Source organism: Geotrypetes seraphini, chromosome 8 (genome assembly GCF_902459505.1).
Source record: "Geotrypetes seraphini chromosome 8, aGeoSer1.1, whole genome shotgun sequence".
Classification (NCBI taxonomy): Eukaryota; Metazoa; Chordata; class Amphibia; order Gymnophiona; family Dermophiidae; genus Geotrypetes; species Geotrypetes seraphini.
The window spans coordinates 6,809,663-6,833,055 of NC_047091.1; the positions used below are offsets into that span (position 1 = coordinate 6,809,663).

Consider the following 23,393-nt stretch of genomic DNA (forward strand, 5'->3'; position numbering starts at 1 on the left):
ATTGAAAATCTGTCAGCTAAATAAAATGGGGCTTGGCCATAGATGACTTTGTAACATACTGTATGCAATCCAGTTTAAAGATAACGCGTGCCTCTATGGGGAGGCAGTGCAACTCACGATAGAAAGAAATTACATGATCATATAGACCATAAATCAGTTTGACCGCAGTATTCTGGATCAATTGTAATCTGGCAATATTTTGCTTAGTCATATTTAAATAAGCAATATTACAATAGTCCAGAAGACTCAGTACTAATGATTGAACCATAAGTCCGAATGCAGAAATTTCAAAGTACGATTTAATAGTACGGAGCTTCCATAATGTGTAATACCCCTTTTGGACTACGGTGTCAATCTGATTTTTCATAGTTAGATTTTGATCAAGAACAACTTGGTGCTAGAGTTAACCATGTAAATTTCCTGTCCTTACAAATATTAAGCTTCTTTTATTTTTGGGACAGTATGAATATATACATTATCTCATACACTACTTTATCTTCTGGAAATAATATTAGTTATTATTCGCTGCCATGTACCTTATTCCTACTTCTGTTTGAGCCAGACTCCAGTGCATAGATGACTTCCTGCCAGTATTGCTTGTGATTAGAGAATGGCACGGTGGTAGTTACCCGCGGCTAGCCATGGGTAACCTCCGAAACGGTGGGGGGGGGGGGGATAAAGTGCTCACTGCAGGCACGGGGACAAGGCCATCCACCGGTTGCATCAGAGGAGAAGCTTCCACCCACACACACATGACTGCAGGACGGCACAGTCAGGCTTCACTGGCATCAGTTTATTTTTTAAAGCGCCGCGAAGGTAAGAAGGAGGGATATAGATTTCACCGGAGGTAGGGAGGGAGGGAAGGGGCTACGCATGTGATCGGTGACCGCGCGCCTTACCTCCCTTAAGTTTCTATATGCCGCGAAGGTAAGGGGGAGGGAGGGAGATTCTCAGGCCGCTGAAGGGCGGTGAGGTGGCGAGAGGGAAGGGTGGATGCTCTGGGGACGAGGCGGTGAAGGGGACAGATTTTTTCCCCCGTGTCATTCTCTACTTGTGATACACTGTGTCTGCATTTATAATTCCTAAGTCTGGCTTCTGTGCCTCAACTGGACCGGGGATGGGTGGGGAGGGGGGAGGCTGGCAGGAGGGGGAAAATTTCCAGTTTGTTGTGAATGAAGGCTGCTGATACTAGTTAAATCATTAAAATTTTTGTTTTCATCATGCACTCGTCTGTTTTAGCAAAACTTTGGCATCGTTTCCACAATACAAGTGTTTCATGGTTTCTATAGTTCTGTCATACCACTGCAGTGTGTGGGCATCTAAATATGAATCCTGACCTTTGACCTGTCCTTCAGCCATATGTACATATGGTGCAAGCTTAGTAGGTCCTACAAGGGGCCGCTGAAAAGTTTTTAAGAATCCACCGGAGTGCTCGTTTCAATGCTGAAGAGCCCATTTGCATGTCAGTGTTGGAGACTTCTAGAAACCTCGCTACAGAAAGAGATGCGCCATTTTGATAATCCGTCGCAGGGCGGCTAAACCATCGGAAAACAATTTTGAGAATCTGGGCCCTAGTATTTTTGGAAAGAGTAAACAAGCAATTCACATCTATCCTTACCAGTATTTTACAGACCTCTGTCATATCACCCCTGAGCCGTCTCTTTCATAGAGAAGATTTTGTTGTAGAAGCATTACACAGATGACATCTTCATGCTGTGGTCTGGTAACAAGTTACAACGGAGCCAGTTTATTCAGTGTCTCAACAGTTGTAACAAGAATATTCAGTTCACAGTAGAATGGTCAAATTTCATCATACATTATTTAGATGTGGAGGTACAATTGACCCACGGTAAGTTTTCTACAAGTGTATATAAAACCCACCAATCAAAACACAGTACTCCATTTTGGTAGTGGCCAACCATGTAGCTTGAAGCATAGTTTGCCCTATTCACAGTTTCTCAGGTTTAAAAGAATTTGTGACAATGAGATGCCATTTAAACGTCAAATTGTACACCGTGATGATGATTTGTCTACTAGGAGGTATTCAAGACAGATGTTAAAGAAAGCATATAAACGAGCCAGGTACACTAACTGTGATTTATTTTTGCAACATCATTCTTAGAAAGTGGACAATCAAGAGAATTTGTGTACTGAAATATGACAGGTGGGGGAAGAGGCAGCAAGAATTTTCAGTAGGAACTGGGATGTGATGAAAACTCGTCCCATTTTTAGTGAAGTGAGTTTACAGATAGCTTTTTCCCGTGCATAGAATTTGAAGGAATTATTAAGTTCCCTAATCGTTCTTCCGGGAATTATTAAGTCCAGACACGCTGTCCCCACTGTGGCCTCTAGTAATGGTGGGGGGACATCACAAATGGAATCACTGCAAACTGTGTGACATGACCTTTGAGTGCGACTCTTATATTAATCCAAGAGATAGGAAATGTTATAAATTAAGGCATTTAACATCTTGTAAATCCAATTTTGTAGTATACATTCTCATTTGCAAATGTCAGAAGTTATATGTGGGTAAGACCATTAGACCTTTACACATTAGGTTTAATGAACACAGGATTGCAATTACTAACACTGTCAAAGCATTGGTCATGGTTTGAAGCCTTTTGGGGCTTTGCTACTGACAGGATAACCACAGAATGCAGTGGAGATGATATCGATAAATTTTTGATGCAGCGTGAACAGAGCTGGATACCCTGCCTTGGTTCTGTGGAACCAGTTGGGTTCAATCAGATTGTTGAATAGAAGCTTGCCTATGATTGGCTGTAGTTGACATCAAATGGACAGAAGAGTTTCGACAGATTTTGATTGACTGATTATCTGTTGTCTTGGTTAGTGATTGGTCGGTCACTTTTTGACACGTTTTTTAGTGGTTAAGTTTCAGTGCCACGCCTATCGAGTCAACTATGTGATTGAAAAGGCAGACAGCTATGAATATGAGTAAGTTTGGGGGGTTATGTGAGAGCCGATTTTCACTTGTTGAATATTTCTTTGACAGTCACTATTGGTTTAATTCAAAAAATGTTATCAACTGTTGACAACACCAATTTAAATAAATTACTGATGCAATTTTGCTGGTTACAACTGGCACTTTCTTTTTGTGAAATTCTCCTCTGGATCCCCTGACGAAACAGACCGTGAAACGGGTCCGCCGTCGGGATCAGGATTGAGATAAGTGCTATTTATTTCACTATGTTATTAGACATTTACCAATTTGTTTTGTGAAAGAATACCATTTATTGAAGACATAGTTGGGAATTATTGTAAAATTTGGAGGACAGGTTTCCTTTGACCCATAATTGGATTAGCCCTATATCAATGGTAGTACATGAATATACAGTAATTACCCTGAAGGGCAAATGAGGTCATTTTTTCTCCTCCCATGAGTTGTAGAAGAATTACAATTTTTTCCTCACACGAATGAAGGAATTTTACATTATTTAAAATTCTGTACCCTTCCTATCAGTGGTCATTTTCTCAATACCCCATATTCCATCTCTATGTCCAAGAACACTGCTTTTTCCCGTATGCATAACTCTTTATTTGTATGTGGGAAGAACTAAATCAGTATATCATTACAGCAGCAAAATAGCATATAATTCTCAGATGTTTGTGAAAAATCTTTGTATAACTCTTGAAGACCTCCGGATGTTTCTTTTTACTGATTATAACATGAAGTGCGTTATAGTGCAACCCTGATTGGCCAGAAGAGGAATGTAACAATATTTATACATCTATTACGGTTATGGTGACTCAGATTCTAATGTCCAAATGTTGCCCCAACACTCTTAGCTCCTCCTTCTCTGTCATCATTGGTCCAGATGCTTCTTCCTCGGCAACCTCCACCCCCACCAGACACACATAAAAATAAGATGCAGGCACAAATGAATAACTAACACACCCCCTTTATCCCCGCCTCTGTCATGCTACAATACCCTAAATAACGTATAACCCAATAGAAAGAATATTCAAAATAGATAAATGTAAACAAAAAAACTTCTGTAATATCTTATTGTCATTGGGAAGTTGAAAGTGCAAAATTGCACAAAAAAGTTATATAATAATATTATTAAATATGTGTATAGGTCCTCAGTATTCACTCCTCTCAAATCAGTACAAGCCTGTAATAGGAGTCGTGAGCCATTGTCACCCAACAGGGTGCAATTTTGCACTTTCAACTTCCCAGTGACAATAAGACATTATAGGAAGTTTTTGTCTACATTTATGCTACATTATCCTACATCTCTACAAAGAAGGAAACCAGATTTATCCTGTTGAACCCACAAATCTTCATTTAAGGTCGGAAGCCTCAACCAATCAATTATTTTCTCTCTCTTTAGCATTTTCCTTTTTCACACTTTGCTTTCTTGTTGCAAATGATGTTCTGGAAGAATTCATATCCTGCTACAGCTCCTCCAGTAGCCAGACCCTTTGCACTCAGTACAGTTGCGCCTAGGCAGAAAATGAAGAGTAAACTCATTATTAAATGAATATATTGATTTACCATTTTGTCCCATTTTTGTCCAGTGTGTCTTTCACAGTTAGACTGTAAACTCTTTCAAGCAGTGACTGTCTCTTGTGCGTCTGGTAGCGCTATAGAAATAATAAATAGAAGTTGTAATTTGGCTTCATCTAGTTGGACTCAAGAACAGGAAATTAACAGGTAAGTTAAATTTTCACCATAATGCCAACTGCCTCCACCACTTCCGTTTGTGTGTGGAGAACAGTGCAGCTTCATTTCCGACCTTTCTGATCTCTTCCCACCCATATTCTGTTTGTGGAGGGAAATACAAAGGGAGAAGAGTCAGAGAAGCTAGGGAATGACAAACAAATGTGATGATTTATAAATTGGTAGGGTTAAGACAAATGCGCATTAGTAGATTATATTCCCTGGCTAGCAGATAAAGGTAGAGAACACCACAATTTCTAGCAACATCACTGGTACAAGACCTCAAAATGAACCCCATGGTACTTAACTAAGCCCCTTGGAAACAAAACGGGATATTTCAAATTAAAGAAGAATGTTAGGAAACTCTACTCCAAAAACAGCTACAGAGAGGATTCTATCCCAGAGTCCTCTGGGGTAGGAAGCTGGACTGGTCTAGTGGGATAGTAATCTTTCTTATCGTCCATATAGACTACTCCAAACCAGTGGGATGTACCACACTACACATTCAGGATCAGATGCACTAAACAGGATCAGTAAGACCACATGGGTCCGCTCCGATTCTAAAAGAGCTATTGATGCATGAAAATCATTTGCCACTCAGTTGTTCAGGGCAGGAAACCTTTTTTATTTTAAATGGGCACAGATGCTGTGTGTGTGCTACACACGCACATCTGCCCCATTACAAAATAACAAAACACACAGATAAAAGTTAAACTCCCCCACCTTTGCTGATGACAGCGCTCCTCGACATCTCCCTGATGAACAGGCACCGGCGACCGACCCCCGCGCCAGCGAAAATCGGCAGGAGGAATGCCTAATCCCTCCTGCCTTGCCAATCCCCCCCCTCGCATAAGCAAAAATTGGCAGGAAGGATGCTCACTCCCTCCTGCCAATGGAGGCTCCCCACCCCCAGCCTGTGCCAGGTGCCACCTCCCCCAAACCATCCCCTCTACCTTACCCCCTTCCACCTCCCCCCCAAAAAAAATAAAATAAAGGCTGAAGGGATGCCCACTCTACTGCCACTGGACAAATTCCTGGGAAAGGAAAAAAAGTTTTTACTTCAAAGGAACAGAAAAGATAACAAGTGACTGTTTATTAGCATTCTCTAGAGGCCCACTTGGTAACCTTGTTTCGTGCACAGGCCAATGCTTTTTCCTTCTAGAGGCCCACTTGGTAACCTTGTTTCGTGCACAGGCCAATGCTTTTTCCTTGCAAAGTAAACATTTCACCCTTTCCCAATTAGCAGCAGTTGCTCGTGTGCATGACAGAGAGATTTCTGCAAAAAGAAATTATATATCAGAACCACTGTTCTCTCTAAGCTGAGTGGGAGCCCTTCACCTACAGCTCTGCCAGTGGGCGGTGCTGTTTCACTACCACATTTTCAACAATGAGGAACAGCAAGCTTTGCAGGACTCCGGAAAACCTACCTTTCCCTAACAATTGAAAATACAATGCTGAAGCACCGCCCCCCACTGGCAGCATTACAGCTGGAGGACTCCCGCTCACCTTAGAGCAGGGGTGTCAAAGTCCCTCCTCGAGGGCCGCAATCCAGTCGGGTTTTCAGGATTTCCCCAATGAATATGCATGAGATCTTAGAGGGAACAGTGATCAGAGAACTATATTTGCAGAAATTTTTTTTTTTAAGTCAGCCACTTTATTAATACTTCCAACAAATGCATAGATTATTCAGGTTTATGGGAAATGAAATAGCATGATTAACAAAAGTGATATACTTACACTTTTACATCCCTTTCCTTCGACACCTTGAGAGAACCAAACTTGCGCTATGGTAAAACTATAGGTAGGGTTACCAGATGTCCTTTTGAGGACATGTCCGGGGGGGTCCGAATGGCTTTTCAACACCTGGCACTTTGGGTTTTGAAAAGCTTCTATCGTCGCCATCGGGCATCACATGATGACATCATTGTGTGACATCCGCACGTGTGCGAGGGCCCTCCTGCCCGACGAAAGCAGGCAGCGGGAGGCAGGGAGGGATTGGGGGCGGGACTGAGGCATGGATGGGTGGAACTGGGTGGGCTTGGGGGGTCCAGATTTCCCAAAAGGAAAATCAGGTAACCCTAACTATAGGGAATACTGAATTTGTTGCTGCTTGTAATGAAATGAAAGATAAATACAGCAGCTTACCGCAGCTCTGAAGAAAGGCCACAACCCCTCCAGCAGGCACACCGCCTCCATTAGCAACAGCAGATATCTTCATCATCCAAGATGCTACAGTACCACCTGCTATGCCTGCAGCAGTGAACCCTGAAGCGGCCAACACCGCAGGCACCCCATATACAGCCGCCACTGAAGAAAAATGACACGGTCCATTACTTAGCAAGCTAGTCATCAGTTCAACTGTCACAAAGACCCTATTACATGTAAACTCCAAAGACCACCTAGATCAGCGTGTCGCAAACTTTTTCCGCCACGGCGCACTAAACCCGTGGCTGCGTCTACAGGGCCTCCAAGCCTGTGCGGACATCGACCGGCGATGTCATGATGAGCTGTATGGAATTGACTATGACGGTGGATTAATTGTTGACTTTTGGATTTTTTGGGGGGGGTTTATTATGATTTGTTGGCGTTTATGATATGAACGGGGCTCACTAAGCACTTTTGGACTTGAAGTATTGTGAGCCCAGGACATAACAACTGTTCCAGCAGAGATAAGTACTCTTCTACCCTTTTTTGAATGTTTTCACTTTGTTCATAAAGATATTTTAGTTTATTGGTAGGGAGGGAGGAGCTCGATGATGTCTTCAAGCCTGAGCTGGTAGAATCCTGCGCTCTTATACCTAAAAGTTCACTTTGGCTTTCACTGAGCACTATCATTAATTTAAGTTAATATTTTTGGATATGATAAAATTATAAATTCTCTTTTAGAAGAAACCATGTACAATAACCCATAAGAAGCTTTGGGATAAGATTGCACTTTTGCCTTATGCATTGTCTGCATGGGTTGCCAGTAGAGGTTCACATATCATTTAAGGTCATTTGGGATTTAAGGTCTTGTTATCTGGCCCTGTCAGTGGCACAGTAAAGGTGTGGCGGGGGGGGGGGCAGTCCGCCCCGGGCACCATGTTGGTAGGGGCGCTGGCACCCCTCTTCCCATTCCTCTCCTCCAAGCACGCGCCCCCCTTCCCCCATACCTCTAGTTGAAGTTGTTGCTCGCGGCGGCCTACAACGCGCTCTTCGCGACCTCGTCGGCTCTGCTGCCAATGTCACTCCCGGGTGCGACGGGGGTCGCGAGGAACACGCGGTTGAAGTTACATAAGGACTGCGGCAGAGGGAAAGCCGAAACGGGCCTCTGCACAATAGATCGGCGGCAAGGGGGCGGGTGCCACCGGGCACAAATTGGCAAGTCTGGGGGGGGGGTTTTTCTTTCTGGAAACGAATCGATTTGAATTAATTCACCTGAAGTGAGTCGGTGAATCAATTCGAATCGGGCACCTCTACTGCAAACCAACCCCAAAGACTACTCTCCTCAGTCTGAAACTGCAGTCATCTACACTTCTCCCTCCGTATTCGCTGTGATAGGGGATTAACAGAATCGCAAATACAGAAAAGCCGCAAATAACTTTTTCATATGTTATTCGCTGTTTTCTATTAAAAACCATCGTGAATATGGTGAAACCACGAATAACATGGTGGGTCTGTTCCTGAAGGAGTGGCAAAACATGGTGAAGAAAGTGCTGGGAATCGGCAATTTTCGCTGTAAACACTTGGAATCAGCGATTTCTCTAAGCAAGCTGATGTAATTTGGGGGGAGGAACCAGCAAGCTAAAAGCCGCAATTGCTGAAACCGCGAATACAGAGGGATTAGTTAAGAAGTGGAAATGAATTAATGACATACCTGCTCCCACTGCTACATAGGGAATGGAATCCAGGAACCCACAGGAGTCCTCGATATCTTTCTCATGGGCCACTATGCAGACAAACACAGAAAGGTTGACTTAGTAATGGGCTCATTCTCTCCTCCTGCACATTCGAAGTATGGGCTAAATTCTATATATGGTGTCAATAACATCGACATCCAAAAAAGGACTATTCTATAAGTCGCTCTTCAAGTTAACTGTGGTTTAACGAATAGTATTATGGCCAGTAAGTGCAACTAAATTTTATTTATTAATTTAAAAATGTATTGCCCACAGCATCCAATAATTCTGTACCTGGTACAATAAAACACACACAATAAAATTCAAAAAGACAAACATCATAAAATCACGTCAGAAATACAAAAGCATGCAAGAGAACTCTTTTAAATATTTATTTATTCATTCAGTTTTCCATACCATTCTCCCAAGAGAGCTCAGAATGGTTTACATGAATTTATTCAGGTACTCAAGCATTTTTCCCTGTCTGTCCCGGTGGGCTCACAATCTGTCTGATGTACCTGGGCCAATGGGGGGATTAAGTGACTTGCCCAGGGTCACAAGGAGCAGTGTGGGTTTGAACCCATAACCCTTGGGTGCTGAAGCTGTAACCACTGCGCCACTCTAGAAATCAAAATGTAGTAAAAGTGAGCAAAGTAGAGGACAATCAAGCCATTGTGACATCACTGATGAGGTTGGCTCTTATTGGTGGAATGAGGCATTATGATGTCACAATACCAGCTCTGGTTATCAGAGGCTGAAACTCTTCACACTATTCAGTTTTCCATACCATTCTCCCAGGAGAGCTCAGAATGGTTTACATGAATTTATTCAGGTACTCAAGTATTTTTCCCTGTCTTTCCTGTCAATCTATCTACTATACCTGGGCAATAGGGGGATTAAGTGACTTGCCCAAGGTCACAAGGAGACGCATGGGTTTGAACCCACAACCCCAGGATGCTGAGGCTGTAGCTTTAACCACTGCGCCACACTCTCCCCTGGATCTCCTGGATCAGAGGGGCCAAGTTAATACACTGAATAAGGGCATAAGGGCGAGAGTGGCTCCGATGAGTGCCCTGCTGAATAGGTCTGACGTGATACTATTACCTCAAACCTGTGCTTGAGGCTGAAAATATAAAACTTGAATGGCCCAGTCTTTACAAATTTCCTAAATTGCAGCACACTGGACACTCGTTTCATCTCAAGAGGTAACGCATTCCACAATGACACCCCCTGCGCCGTAACCACAGAACGATAAAGTCTTTAAAAGTCTCACTGATGGAACCTCGAGCCGCATCTGGCTCTCAGAACGCAGTGATCGCAATGACTGATAAAAATTAAAATAGGGAGCTCAGCACATCCGGAACCTTATCAGCAACGCACCGACGGACGCCATTATTCTTTTATACGTGTAACTTAAAGTAACGTCCATTCTGTGCCCCCCCCCTTTTTTTTGACTCGTGTGTAAAATTTAGACACAGATTTCGTGCCTACATTTACATGCTTAGCTTGTAATCAATTTTAATCAGCATCAATAACTGCTGATTAAAATGCCAATAAATAAATATCCCTGGTGTACTCCCTCACATGCCATTCTGCATGGTACATACATACCCCTCCTCCCCAACACATTGCACACCTGTGGGGAGTTAACTGCTTCCAGTATTTATATTGGTATATTGCAGGGGTAGGCAATTCCGGTCCTCGAGAGCCGGAGCCAGGTCAGGTTTTCAGGATATCCACAATAAATATGCTTGAGATAGAGTTGCATTTCAAGGAGGCAATCCATCTCATACATATTCATTGTGAATATCCTGAAAACCTGACCTGGCTCCGGCTCTCGAGGACCGGAATTGCCTACCCCTGGTATATTGTATAGCTCTGATAATAATAATAATAATAATTTTATTCTTATATACCGCCATACCCAGCGAGTTCTAGGCGGTTTACATTAATTAGATTAGGATCCGCATAGACATGTAGATTTACAACAAATTTATCGGATTTACAACAAATTTAGCCAAACTTGGCAGATGAAAAAGGAAGATTTACAACAAATTTAGCCAAACTTGGCAGATGAAGAAGGAAGATTTACAACAAATTTATCGGATTTACAACAAATTTAGCCAAACTTGGCAGATGAAGAAGTGAGAGGGTAGAAGAGGAAGGGGGAGAAAGGAGCTATCATGAAGGAGGGGATGAGCCGAGCAAGGGGCCCTGAGATTATCTGAAGGGTTGGTTAAGGGTCTTGATAGAGAATGTAGAGATAACAAACATGGTTGAGAGGCTCCTTCCTCCCCCACCTCCAAGAGCTGAGACACACTAAGTATATTCATTCCAGGTGAACATCGATTTGAAAGGATGTAGATACAATTAATAGCTGAAGAATAAAAGCTTACGAGCATCAGGGACCAAGCTGGACAAGAATAAGAGCAGGAAGGCAGTGGATTTCAGTCTTCTCCACATTATGCTGCAAGAGTCTCCCTTCGCAGGTAGAGGGAGGCAGAGTTCCTGCTGAGGAGATGTACAATTTCCATTACAGTAAGAACAATGCACATGTTTCTGCCCTTTCAGCTTTCTAGCACTCATATTCCCTTAGCGGGATCTGCCTCACAGCCACAAGGTTTTTAGCACAATAAGCAACACATTCAGTTAGAAGATTTCCTAAAAAAAATAAACCTATATTGAAAGTTTCGTGAATGTTTATAAAGTTTTCGGTACACCGTTAAAAGCGCGGCGGACAAAACCGTGCCAACAAAAATGCACCGGACATATGCGCATCGCCGGTTCACCCTATTTAAAGCCTTATCTTTTACTCTCTGAGGGGGGGTGTGGGTGGGAAACCTCCTGACTACAGTTAGAAGTGCTGGCACTCATGGTTTTTTTTTTGGGGGGGGAACCCCCCCAATACACTGAAAACTCCTGTTTTTCCCTGTTTGGAAATTCCCCCTCCCCTCCACACACACACATACACCTGAGAGCACCAGGACTTCTAACTGTAGTGGTGGGGGGGTTTTCCCCTCACACACCCCTCAGAGCTTAAAAGATAAGGCTTTAAATAGGGTGAACCGGCTACGCCAGTGGCGTACCTAGGGGGGGCGGTCCGCCCCTGGTGCACGGGCCCAAGGGGGTGCACAGCTGGCTTGGCACCTGGGAAAGGCTGCCATTGCTGTCATCAGAAAGAAGCCGGCGCCAGTTCTCCCTCCCTCCGAATTCGCCCTTCTTTTCCCGCGGGCCGACCAACTATAGCCGTCCGACGTCAATTCTGACATCGGAGAGGATGTTCGGGGCCAGCCAATCGCTGCCTGGCTGGCCCGGAACGTCCTCTCTGACGTTAGAATTGACGTCGGACAACCAGAATTGGTCGGCCCGTGGGAAACAAAGCAGGGCGAATTCGGCGCTGGCCTGTTTCCGATGGCCAGTGGCAGCCTTTCCCCAGCGGTGGTGGTGGTGGCATGGGGGAGGGCAGGGGTGGAGACAGGGAGCCAGAAAGAAAGGGGGTGGAGCCAGGGAGCCAGAAAGAAAGGGGGGGGACAGGGAGCCAGAAAGAAAGAAAGGGGGCAGCGTGAAAGAAAGGAAAAAAATGGGGCATGGGGAGAGAGAGAGAAAGACAGAAATGGAGAGAGAAAGAAGGGGGCAGGGTGAAAGAAAGAAATGGGGCACGGAGAGAGAGAGAGAGAGAAAGACAGACATACAGAAAGAAAGGGGGCATGGGGAGAGAGAGAAAGAAAGAAGGGGACAGGATGAAACAAATAAAAAGTTAGGGGAGGGAATGAGGTCTGGAGGAGAGGAAGCATACAGGAGGCTGAAACAAGGGAAGAAATATTGGATGCATAGTCAGAAGAATAAAGTGCAACCAGAGACTGATGAAATTACCAATCAAAGGTAGGAAAAATGATTTTATTTTCAATTTAATGATCAAAATGTGTCCGTTTTGAGAATTTATATATGCTGTCTATATTTTGCACCATGGGCCCCTTTTACTAAACTGCAATAGCAGTTTTTAGCGCAGGGAGCCTATGAGCATCGAGAGCAGCGTGGGGCATTCAGCGCAGCTCCCTGTGCTAAAAAACGCTATCGCAGTTTAGTAAAAAGGGAGTGGGAATATTTGTCTATTTTTGTATACTTGTTACTGAGGTGACATTGCATAAAGTCATCTGCCTTGACCTCTTTGAAAACCCGTGGAATATAAATGATAATTAACATTTTCTCTGCGTACAGTGTGCTTTGTGTTTTTAAAATTTTATTGTTGGTAGATCATTTTGACTTGGCCACGAAGGTAAGGGGGGGGAGGGAAGGGAGCTGCTGAAAGACATCTAGTAATCCTTGCAGGCTTGACTGTGCAGGGAATTATTTTTGTAAAATCATGTTTTGCTATGTGACTGGCATTATCTAGACTTTAATTTCTATGAATGAATAGAATGAAAATGATAGAAAATTACTTGCTTGTTTTTATGTGCGTGCGCTGAACGAAAGTGGAGAGAGAGAGTGGGCTGAGGACGCTGAAGGGAAATGGGGAAGAGAGAGTGGGGAAAAGATTTAGTTCTATATTAATACCTTGCAAGTATTTAAGTGTCTGTATCATATCATCCCTAGCCCTCCTCTCCTCTAGAGTATACGTATTCAGATCTTCAGACACTATCACCCCAAGGTCCCTCTCCCTGTCCATGCATATCAGCCTCAACTCCCAACACATACAGCTCCCTCGGATTTCTACTCCTCAAATGCATTACTCGGCACATCTTTGCATTGAATTTTAGTTGCCAAACATTAGGCCATTCTTCCAACTTATGGAGATCTTTTTTTAATGTTTTCCACTCCCTCTGGGGTGTCCACTCTGTTACAAATGTTTGTATAATCCACAAAAAGGCAAACCTTACCTTCTAACCCTTCGGCAATGTTGTTCACAAACATACTGAACAGAATTAGCCCCAGCACCAATCCTTAAGGCATTTTCGAGAGGAGTCTGAGGTTGGACGTTTTGGGCACGACGTCCACAAACCCAGCAGAAAAAAAAGTCCATTTTCAAAACTGCCAGATGTCAATCTTTTATTTTTGAAAATAACCTATAAAGTTTCGGTCCTTAGGACATCTATCTTTTTTTGGACAGTTTCAAAAATAAAAATGTCCACATGAAAAACGAACAAAAGTTTTGTAGATGTACCCAACCAGCTTGTCTGATTGTGGCAGAAGAATCCCCATCAGCTGAGCCGGTTTTGGAAATTCCTGAAGGCTCAGCTGATGGGGATTCCCATCAACTGCCAGGATCAGTTGAGCCATGGAGCCCTACACCCCTTCTCCCGAAATCCTCGGACCCCCCCCTCCCACATCCCCAACATTTCTAGATCCCACATTCCCAACATTTCTGGACAACCCCCTCCCACATCCCCCGATCCCCCGGACCTGCAAAAGACAAATCAGCAGCAGGGAAGCCCTCTCCCTCCTGCCTACAGGGCTGTGTGCTGAGAATGACAGGCCTTCCCCCTCCCACTGCATCATGTGATGCAGTGGGAGGGGCATAAGGTCCTGATTGGCTCCCAACACGCCCCTTTGAGCTCTGGATACATAGCAGCTTAGAAGTGCTGCTGAACGCCCAGAATGTTTGTTTTGATTATTGGCACTTGGTGGACGTTGCGGCTATTAGTACATCAAAGAGCCGACATAAACAAGCTTTTGGACGTTTTAAAGTTTTGATTGTACCCCTTCCTAGTTACTATGTTATGTTGCTATGTTACTAAACTCTTTCAAGTATGTTTGGAATAAAAAGCCTGTGAAGGCGTTAGTTGGGCTATTAGATAACCAAGGGGTAAAAGACATTCTCAGAGGGAGAAATTTTAACTCCTCCCCCCAAAAAAAAAACACCAACTAAATGAATTCTCAGTAAAGACCAAAGTTAAGGAGAATGTTGGAATTGTATACACACTCAGTACATTTTAACAGTGATGATTCAAAGCAACTAAAGCAAGTCATTGTAAAATTTACACCTAGACAATGTTTTTCAACTCGGTCCTGGAGAACCCCCTTGTCAGTCAGGTTTTCAGGGTATCCACAATGAATATGCATAAACTCAATTTGCATCCAATGCCCTCCATTATATGCAAACTTCTTTCATTCATATTCATTGTGGATATCCTGAAAACCTGACTGTCAAGGGGATACTCCAGGACCGAGTTGAAAAACACTGGATTGGCATATTAAAAAGTAACAAAATCGGCAAGACCGGATACTTTCACTCCAGAGTTCTGAAAGAGCTCAAACATGAAATTGCTAACCTAAGTAAAACCTTGGATTGCAAGGAACTTGGTTTGCAAGTGTTTTGCAAGACAAGCAAAACATTTCATTACATTTCAACTTGATATACAAGCAAAGTCTTGCAATACGAGAACATACAGTATACACACATCACAACTCAGCCGATGGTTCTTCTCTCTCTGGCACTGCGGGAGTGTAGTGACTGTTCTAAACGAGCGAGGTCTTGCAATACGAGTACATACAGTATACACGCGCCACATCATCACAACTCAGCCGATGGTTCTTCTCTCTCTGGCACTGCGGGAGTGTAGTGACTGTTCTAAACGAGCGAGGTCTTGTAATACGAGTACATACAGTATACACGCGTCACATCATCCCAACTGAGCCGATGGTTCTTCTCTCTCTGACGCTGCGGGAGTGTAGTGACTGTTCTAAACGAGCGAAGTCTTGCAATACGAGTACATACAGTATACACGCGTCACATCATCCCAACTGAGCCGATGGTTCTTCTCTCTCTGACGCTGCGGGAGTGTAGTGACTGTTCTAAACGAGCGAAGTCTTGCAATACAAGAACGTATAGTATTCTGTATTAAAGTTTTTGGGTTGTGGAACGAATCATCTGAGTTTCCATTAATTCTTATGGGGAAATTCACTTTGATATACGAGTGTTTTGGATTACAAGCAAGTTTTCAGAATGAATTATGCTCGTAAACCAAGGTTTTATATTTTGTATTAAAGTTTTTTGGGTTGTGGAACGAATCGTCTTGAGTTTCCATTATTTCCTATAGGGAAATTTGCCTTGATAGACGAGTGCTGTGGATTACAAACATGCTTCCGAAACAAATTATTCTCTGAAACCAAGGTTTTATTGTATTTAAAATTGGCGTGGCAATCAAAGAAAGATGAAACAGGCTGGGGCTCTTCAGTTTAGAAAAGAGGCAGCTGAAAAGGAGATTCGATGGAAATGTATAAAATCACCAACAGGGTGGAAGGATTGCATAAGAAATAGTGGTTTTCACCATCCAAACAGTAAATCAACAACTGCCAGCTCACAGAATGTGGCAAAAGCAATGAAACGATGACAAGAAAAAAAAAAAGGCACCGACAGGAGAGAATCTTGACAGATTGTAAATCAGAGAGAGTCAAAGTTACCTGGTTAAGGTGAATGCGCAGCTGATCCGTGAAGTGGTGTGACTGAATACAAGTCCTTTTATGTGAGAGGGAGGGAGGATGGAGAAGAGTATAGGTTTCGTTTCTCTGGCACGGTACTGAATGCAGCAGGCAGGAAAGGGCTCCTCTCGATATTGAGGCAGCTGGCCAAGACAAATATCAGGGCTAGGATCAGCATATTTGTGAAAACAAAAAAAAAAAAAAGAGAACACCTGACCCTGCCCACACTCCACCCATATACCACCCCCCCCCCATATAATTTACCTGTGCATTGTCTCTTATGCAGCCTCTCTACTCTGCATTCGATTTGCTACTGTTCTCTGCTTCCCTGCGATTGGCCCAACAACACTCTCTACCCTGCACCTACATAACATAAGAACATAAGAAGCGCCATCTTCGGATCAGACCTTCGGTCCATCAAGTCCGGCGATCCACACACGTGGAGGCCCAGCCAGGTCTACACTTGGTGTAATTTTTAGTCACCCATATCCTTCTATGCCTCTCATAAGGAGATGATTAAAAGTATCAAAACAGCTGGACTAGTGCTTAACAATTTCAATAACAATGTTTTAAGTTTTTCATGAGTGTGCCTCAGCCCCACCACTCCACCGCCGTACTATCTTGTGACTGCATGGAGGTTTATGTGGCCATTCATCATCGGCTGCTCATATCTTTTTAATTTTATAGAATTGTGAAAAAATGCCTTCATATATATATATTTTTTTAAATGTTTTTCTTAATATCAAGGGTGGTGTAAATACTTAGCTCTTATCAGCCAACGTCTGGGAGTCTAACCCAGACGTTGGCTGATAAGAGCTAAGTATTTACACCACCCTTGATATTAAGAAAAACATTTTTTTAAAAAAATATATATGAAGGCATTTTTTCACAATTCTATAAAATTAAAAAGATATGAGCAGCCGATGATGAATGGCCACATAAACCTCCACGCAGTCACAAGATAGTACGGCGGTGGAGTGGTGGGGCTGAGGCACACTCATGAAAAACTTAAAACATTGTTATTGAAATTGTTAAGCACTAGTCCAGCTGTTTTGATACTTTTAATTATTTCTACATTTTGGGACTGGTACAAGTTTTTACTACTTTTGCCATATTTGTGGAAGTCTCATAAGGAGATGTGCATCTAATTTGCTTTTGAATCCTAGGACGGTCGATTTCGCAATAACCTCCTCTGGGAGAGCATTCCAGGTGTCAACCACTCTCTGCGTGAAGCAGAACTTCCTGATATTTGTCCTGAACTTGTTCCCCCTTAGCTTCATTCCGCGTTCTCTTGTCCGTGTCAAATTGGACAATGTAAATAATTTTTTCTGCTCTATTTTGTCGATTCCTTTCAGTATTTTGAAGGTCTCGATCATATCCCCTCGCAGTCTCCTTTTCTCAAGGGAGAACAATCCCAGTCTCTTAAGTCAATCCTCATATTCTAGTTTCTCCATACCATTTACTAGTTTCGTTGCTCGTCTCTACACCCTCTCCAGCAGTTTTATATCCTTCTTTAGGTTGGGAGACCAATGTTGGACGCAGAATTCCAAGTGGGGTCTGACCATTGCTCTATAAAGCGGCATTATGACCCTCTCCGATCTACTCGTGATTCCATTCTTTATCATGCCTAAAATCCTATTTGCTTTCTTTACCACTGCCGCACATTGTGCTGACGGTTTCAGGGTCCTATCTATCAGTACACCCAGGTCCTTTTCTTGTTCGCTCTTACCCAGAATTGCACCTGACATTCTATATTCGTGTTCCTTATTCTTACTCCCTAAATGCATTACTTTGCATTTCTCCACATTAAACTTCATCTGCCATTTCTCCGCCCATTTCTCTGACACAAGTCGCGCTGGAGTTCCTCGCTATCCTTCTGTGATCTGATCGCCCGGCATAGTTTTGTGTCGTCTGCAAACTTGATGATCTCATTGGATGTTCCTTCTTCTAGGTCATTGATATAAATATTAAATAAGATCGGCCCAAGTACTGAGCCCTGGGGTACACCACTAGTCACTTTCTCCCAGTCTGAGAACTTCCCATTTATGCTCACTCTCCGTTTTCTGTTTTCCAGCCATTTGCATATCCATCTTTGTACCTGATTTGCTGCTGTTCTCCGTTCACCTGCAATTCGCCCAACCCTCTCTACTCAGCATCTGATTTGCAGTTGTTCTCCTGCAATTGGTCCAATAACGTAAGCTTACCTCAGAAGTCACAGATAGTATTTAATTTCCCTGCTGGCAGAGTATTACATATTTATTGCTGTTTTCTGTTCCCCTGCGATTGGTCCAACAATGTAAGCTTGGCCCCAGAAGTAACTGATAGTATTTAATTTCCCTGCTGGTGGCGTTTCATGCCAAAGGAGCGCACCTAAGTTGCAGGTCATGCTCCTTGGGGTGAACTCTGAGGGCAAACTAAGTTTGTCAGTTTCCAAGTTTATTTAAGATTTGATGGATCGCTTAATCAAACTTCAAAGCGATGTACATAACTAAAATCTATACAACTTTCAGGGGGACAAAACATGCCACAAATATCCACAAACAAGACTTACGCAAAGTGAGGGAAGAGGGAAAGAAATACAATATTTTGAAGAAAATAAGACAAAAATGGAATGGACCAAAGGGAGGATGACATTAAAAGGAAGAAGGTTGCAGGGCAGCCCCTAAGGAGTAATTCAAGATAGAGAATGACATGGTGGTAGTTACCCGCAGCTAGCCAAGGGTAACCCACCGAAACAGTAGAGGGGGGGGAGTGCTCACTGTGGGCACGGGGACAAGGCCATCCACCGCCCCCTGGAGCGGTGAATGGCTTTGTCCCCGCAGTTAAGGGAGGGAAGGCGCGCGGTCACTGATCGAGTGCAGCCCCCTCCCTCTGGCGAAATGTATCTCCCTCCCTCCCCCTTACCTTCACAGCGCTTTAGCAAATAAACTGAAGCTATCGAAGCCTGCCTGTGCCGCTCTGCAGTCACTTGTGTGAGGGTGGAAGCTTCTCCTCTGAGCATGCATCTTCCCTCCCTTAAGTTTCTTTACACCTCAAAGGTAAGGGGGAGGGAGGCAGATTTTCAGGCCGCTGAAGAGTGGTGAGGTGGCGAAGGGAAGGGTGGATGCTGTGGGGACGGGGCGGTGAAGGGGATGGTGGGGACGGGGCAGTGAAAGGGACGGTGGTCCGGTGATGGGCCAGTGACGGGGACAGATTTTTTCCCCCGTGTCATTCTCTAATTGAAGACAAGAGTGCTAGCAGTAGAAGGCATCATTAAAAAGAAAGCATTTCAACTTACTCTTAAATCGGTCTAATATGCGTTCTTCCCTTAAGTGAATAGGGAGAGAATTCCACAGTTGTGGAGCCATTACAGAGAAGATGTATTGTCGGCGCATATTGATAACCTTGAGAGAGAGAACTGTAAGTAAATGCTTATCGTTAGACCTAAGAATTCTTGTAGGGGCATAAGGAATTTAAGAGTCTATCGATGAAGGCCGGGGCATTATGAAGAAGGCATTTAAGGGTTAATAGACATATTTTATAAGATATTTGGTGAGAAACTGGAAGCCAGCATTCTTTTTGTTTTTGTCACACAATGAAGCAGACGACATGAGATCTTTGGAGGTTTTAGTTATTCCTTGTTTGATTAGGCCTAAAATATACCCTCTCAGGCCCTTTTAGTAAATAGTGATTCTCAGGGTGTTCCTGAGTTTAGATGTCTTCGAGAGGTTGCTTGATCTCAGTCACAGTAAGATTAGGTCTTATAAACTGATGTTCCATAAAAAGAAAGGTAGCTTTAGTAAATGATCTTTTCCTGGTGCATCAGTTAGATATTCTTTGTATCACAGAAACATGGCTAAGGGATGGAGAAGAGACTTATCTATATCAAAGTATACCTTCCTCGAGTAGAGCTCTAGGACATTGTTCTTCCCAACGATGGAAGTTCCTTCCTCTCAGTTTGCCTATAATGAATTACTGGTTTTATGTATAGTTGCCCCTTTTTCATTAACTATCCTTTGTTGTTCTCTTCCTCACAATCATCTTGGGATTTATTATTGGTTCAGTTCCCTGATCTTTTTATAGCTGGGGAGTTCAATACTCATGTTGACAATCCCTTTCACCCATATGCTGTTGCTTTTACCCGTTTTCTACATGACATTGGTTTAACACAACTAGTTCAATTTCCAACGCAAACTGTGGGTCATATTCTGGACTTAATGATTGTCCAGAAAATTTCTGCTTTTTCCATATCTCATTTGCAATTAATTGCCTCTTCCATGGACAGATCACTTTCTGCTCATAGCACAACTTGACCTAACTTTACAGGTTAAATCCTGTCAGTCTTCTGACCCTAGGATGCTAAGTTCGCATTTTATTTTTTGAGACCCTTAAACTCGGGGGTGTCCAACCTTTTGGCTTCCCTGGGCCGCACTGGCTGAAAAAAATGTTTATTGGGCCGCAAAAACGCGCTTACGCTGCAGCAAGACAGAGGAGGGAGCCGGGAAGACGGTAAACACCCGGGGACAGCAGAGGAAAACACTGCGTCGCTTTCGACCAGGGCCGCACAAAATACTTCACGGGGCCGCAGGTTGGACACCCCTGCTTTAACTTATCCCCCTTTATTTGCAACTTTTCCAATTAATTTTTTGGATCTTAATCTTGAGGAAGAGGCCGATTGTTGGAATTGCACACTTTCGGCTCATTTTCCTTCCCCTGGCAATAACTCTGTTTTGCTATGTAGAAAGAATCCTTGGTATCCTAAAAGTCTTATACTGTGTCGTCAGTTGCGCCACAGAGAACGAAAATGGCACAAGTCTAGATTATCTGCCAGATATTACTTTCAACAAATATCATTTGGGAAGAGTAACTATTTTTCAAATCTGTTTAAGAATTCTGATAACAGAAGCAAAACACTGTTCTCAGTTGTTTCTAATTCGAGTTTCTCCACCCTTAATGAATTCTCTTCCTTCTGCCGAAACTTTTTTTTTAGGTATTTTAAACTCAAGGTTCAATCTCTTCGGAATACTATGATTATTCCTCCTGCGCCTGTAAATGTAGAACAGAGGTTTCAAAGTCCCTCCTCGAAGGCCGCAATCCAGTCGGGTTTTCAGAATTTCCCCAATGAATATGCATGAGATCTATTAGCATACAATGAAAGCAGTGCATGCAAACAGATCTCGTGAATATTCATTGAGGAAATCCTACAAACCCAACTGGATTGCAGCCCTCGAGGAGGGACTTTGACACTCCTGGTTTACAGCAATTAAATAAACAGGGGATGATTTACAAATGATAAATAAAAGATAATAGCAAAATTTCAAAAGAATTAATTTTCAAAACGTTTGGAAAATAGAGTAGTTTTTAAAGATTTACGGAAAAATTGAAATGAACTGGAACTCCTTTAAAAAAAGGGGAGATCATTCCAGAGTTGAGAGAGTTTAATACAGGCGTGTCAAAGTCCCTTCTCGAGGGCCGCAATCCAGTCGGGTTTTCAGGATTTCCCCAATGAATATGCATGAGATCTGTTTGCATGCACTGCTTTCATTGTGTGCTAATAGATCTCATGCATATTCATTGGTGAAATCCTGAAAACCCGACTGGATTGCAGCCTCAAGGAGGGACTTTGAGATCCCTGGCATATATACAGTTTTATGCCTCCCTTGAAATTATGCACTAAGGCAGGGGTAGGCAATTCCGGTCCGCGAGAGCCAGACCCAGGCCAGGTTTTCAGCATATCCACAATGAATATGTATGAGATGGATTTGCATGCACTGTTTTCATTGTGTGCTAATAGATCTCATGCATATTCATTGGGGAAATCCTGAAAACCCGACTGGATTGCGGCCCGTGAGGAGGGACTTTGACACCCCTGCACTAAATCCATTAACGCACTTTACATAGTAAAAGGACCCCCAAGTGAGTTGCACACTTATGCCATAGTAGAGCACACCTCAGTGCATGGCTAGCACTTACACAATTAACAGAAGTAATCACATCCATAAGTGTTAGTATTTTACACCTTATGTCAGGGGTGTCAAAGTCCCTCCTCGAGGGCTGCAATCCAGTCGGGTTATCAGGATTTCCCCAATGAATATGCACGAGATCTATTAGCCTACAATGAAAGCACTGCAAGCAAATAGATCTCATGCATATTCATTGGGGAAATCCTGAAAATCCCCAGTCCTTGAAAGCCGGAGCCAGGTCAGGTTTTCAGGATATCCACAATAAATATGCATGAGATAGATTTGCTTCTCAAGGAGGCAGTGCATGCAAATCCATCTCATACATATTGTGGCTATCCTGAAAACCTGACCTGGCTCTAGCTCTGGAGGACCGGGGGTTTTCAGGATTTCCTCAATGAATATGCATGAGATCTGTTTGCACGCACTGCTTTCATTGTATGCTAATAGATCTCATGCATATTCATTGGGGAAATCCTGAAAACCCGACTGGATTGTGGCCCTCCAGGAAGGACTTTGATACCTCTGGCATAGAAGATCCTGTTACTGACAATTCTGCCTTTGTCAATACTTGTGGAAGATTTGTCATATGCTGAAGCGGTATAACAAGTTCTAATAAAGCAAACATAAGACTGATTTGGAATGCGCTTTCTATTTCGTCTCTTAACTTTCTAACATTGTGGCTAAGGATCTCTGTCTGTCTAGTTCAGACATGGGCAACTCCGGTCCTCGAGGGCCGGAATCCAATCGGGTTTTCAGGATTTCCCCCAATGACTAGGCATGAGATCTATTTGCATGCACTGCTTTCAATGCATAATCATTGGGGAAATCCTGAAAACCCGATTGGATTCCGGTCCTCGAGGACCGGAGATACCCATGTCTGGTCTAGTTGGATAAAACATTCAAGGCATGGTCTGCGTCCTATTATTTTACATTTGCTTTCACTCAGTTTGTCAACTGGTATACACTTCTCCCTCGGTATTCGCAGGGGTTAGGTGCAGAGCTGGACCGCGAAGTGTGAAAAATCACAAATAACTTCTCGGCCGGCTCTGACCCACCTCCGCCTCCCTCCTGCATCCCCGGAACCTTACCTGGTGGTCTAGCGGTGAAGCGGGGCAGGAGCGATCTTCCTATGTTCCTGCCCCGTGCACAGCCATCATCAGAATGGCTGCTGTGAGTTCCCGTTGTAGACTCGAGCCATTCTGATGATGGCTCTGCAAGGGGCAGGAACATAGGAAGATCGCTCCTGCCCCGCTTCACCGCTAGACCACCAGGTAAGGTTCCGGGGAGGCTTGGATGGCTTAAAAATAGCCAAAAAATGAAAATAGGGGGGGGGGGGGGTTTGAAAAAAAAAATTGCAAATAATCGAATCCGTGGATACTGAAACCGCGGATTCGGAGGGAGAAGTGTAATTCCATCAGGACAGAAAATGGCCATTGTCTGTCCTGTTCTTAAAAACGCATCTTTGTCATC

The 23,393-nt window shown here is 43.4% G+C and overlaps 1 protein-coding gene across 1 annotated transcript in view; it reads right to left on the reverse strand.

Moving 5' to 3' along the window:
* Positions 1–3,538: 3,538 nt before the first annotated feature.
* The window catches only part of IFI6 (interferon alpha inducible protein 6), a 52,267-nt gene continuing 32,412 nt past the window's right edge, over positions 3,539–23,393 (reverse strand). Inside the window, exons 2-5 of the mRNA XM_033955407.1 lie at positions 10,959–11,070; positions 8,541–8,612; positions 6,830–6,991; positions 3,539–4,467 (exon numbers count right to left, since the gene is read on the reverse strand). Coding sequence (XP_033811298.1) covers positions 4,352–4,467; positions 6,830–6,991; positions 8,541–8,612; positions 10,959–11,025 — 417 coding nt within the window. The 5' untranslated portion in view covers positions 11,026–11,070 and the 3' untranslated portion in view covers positions 3,539–4,351. The remainder of the gene's footprint in view (positions 4,468–6,829; positions 6,992–8,540; positions 8,613–10,958; positions 11,071–23,393) is intronic.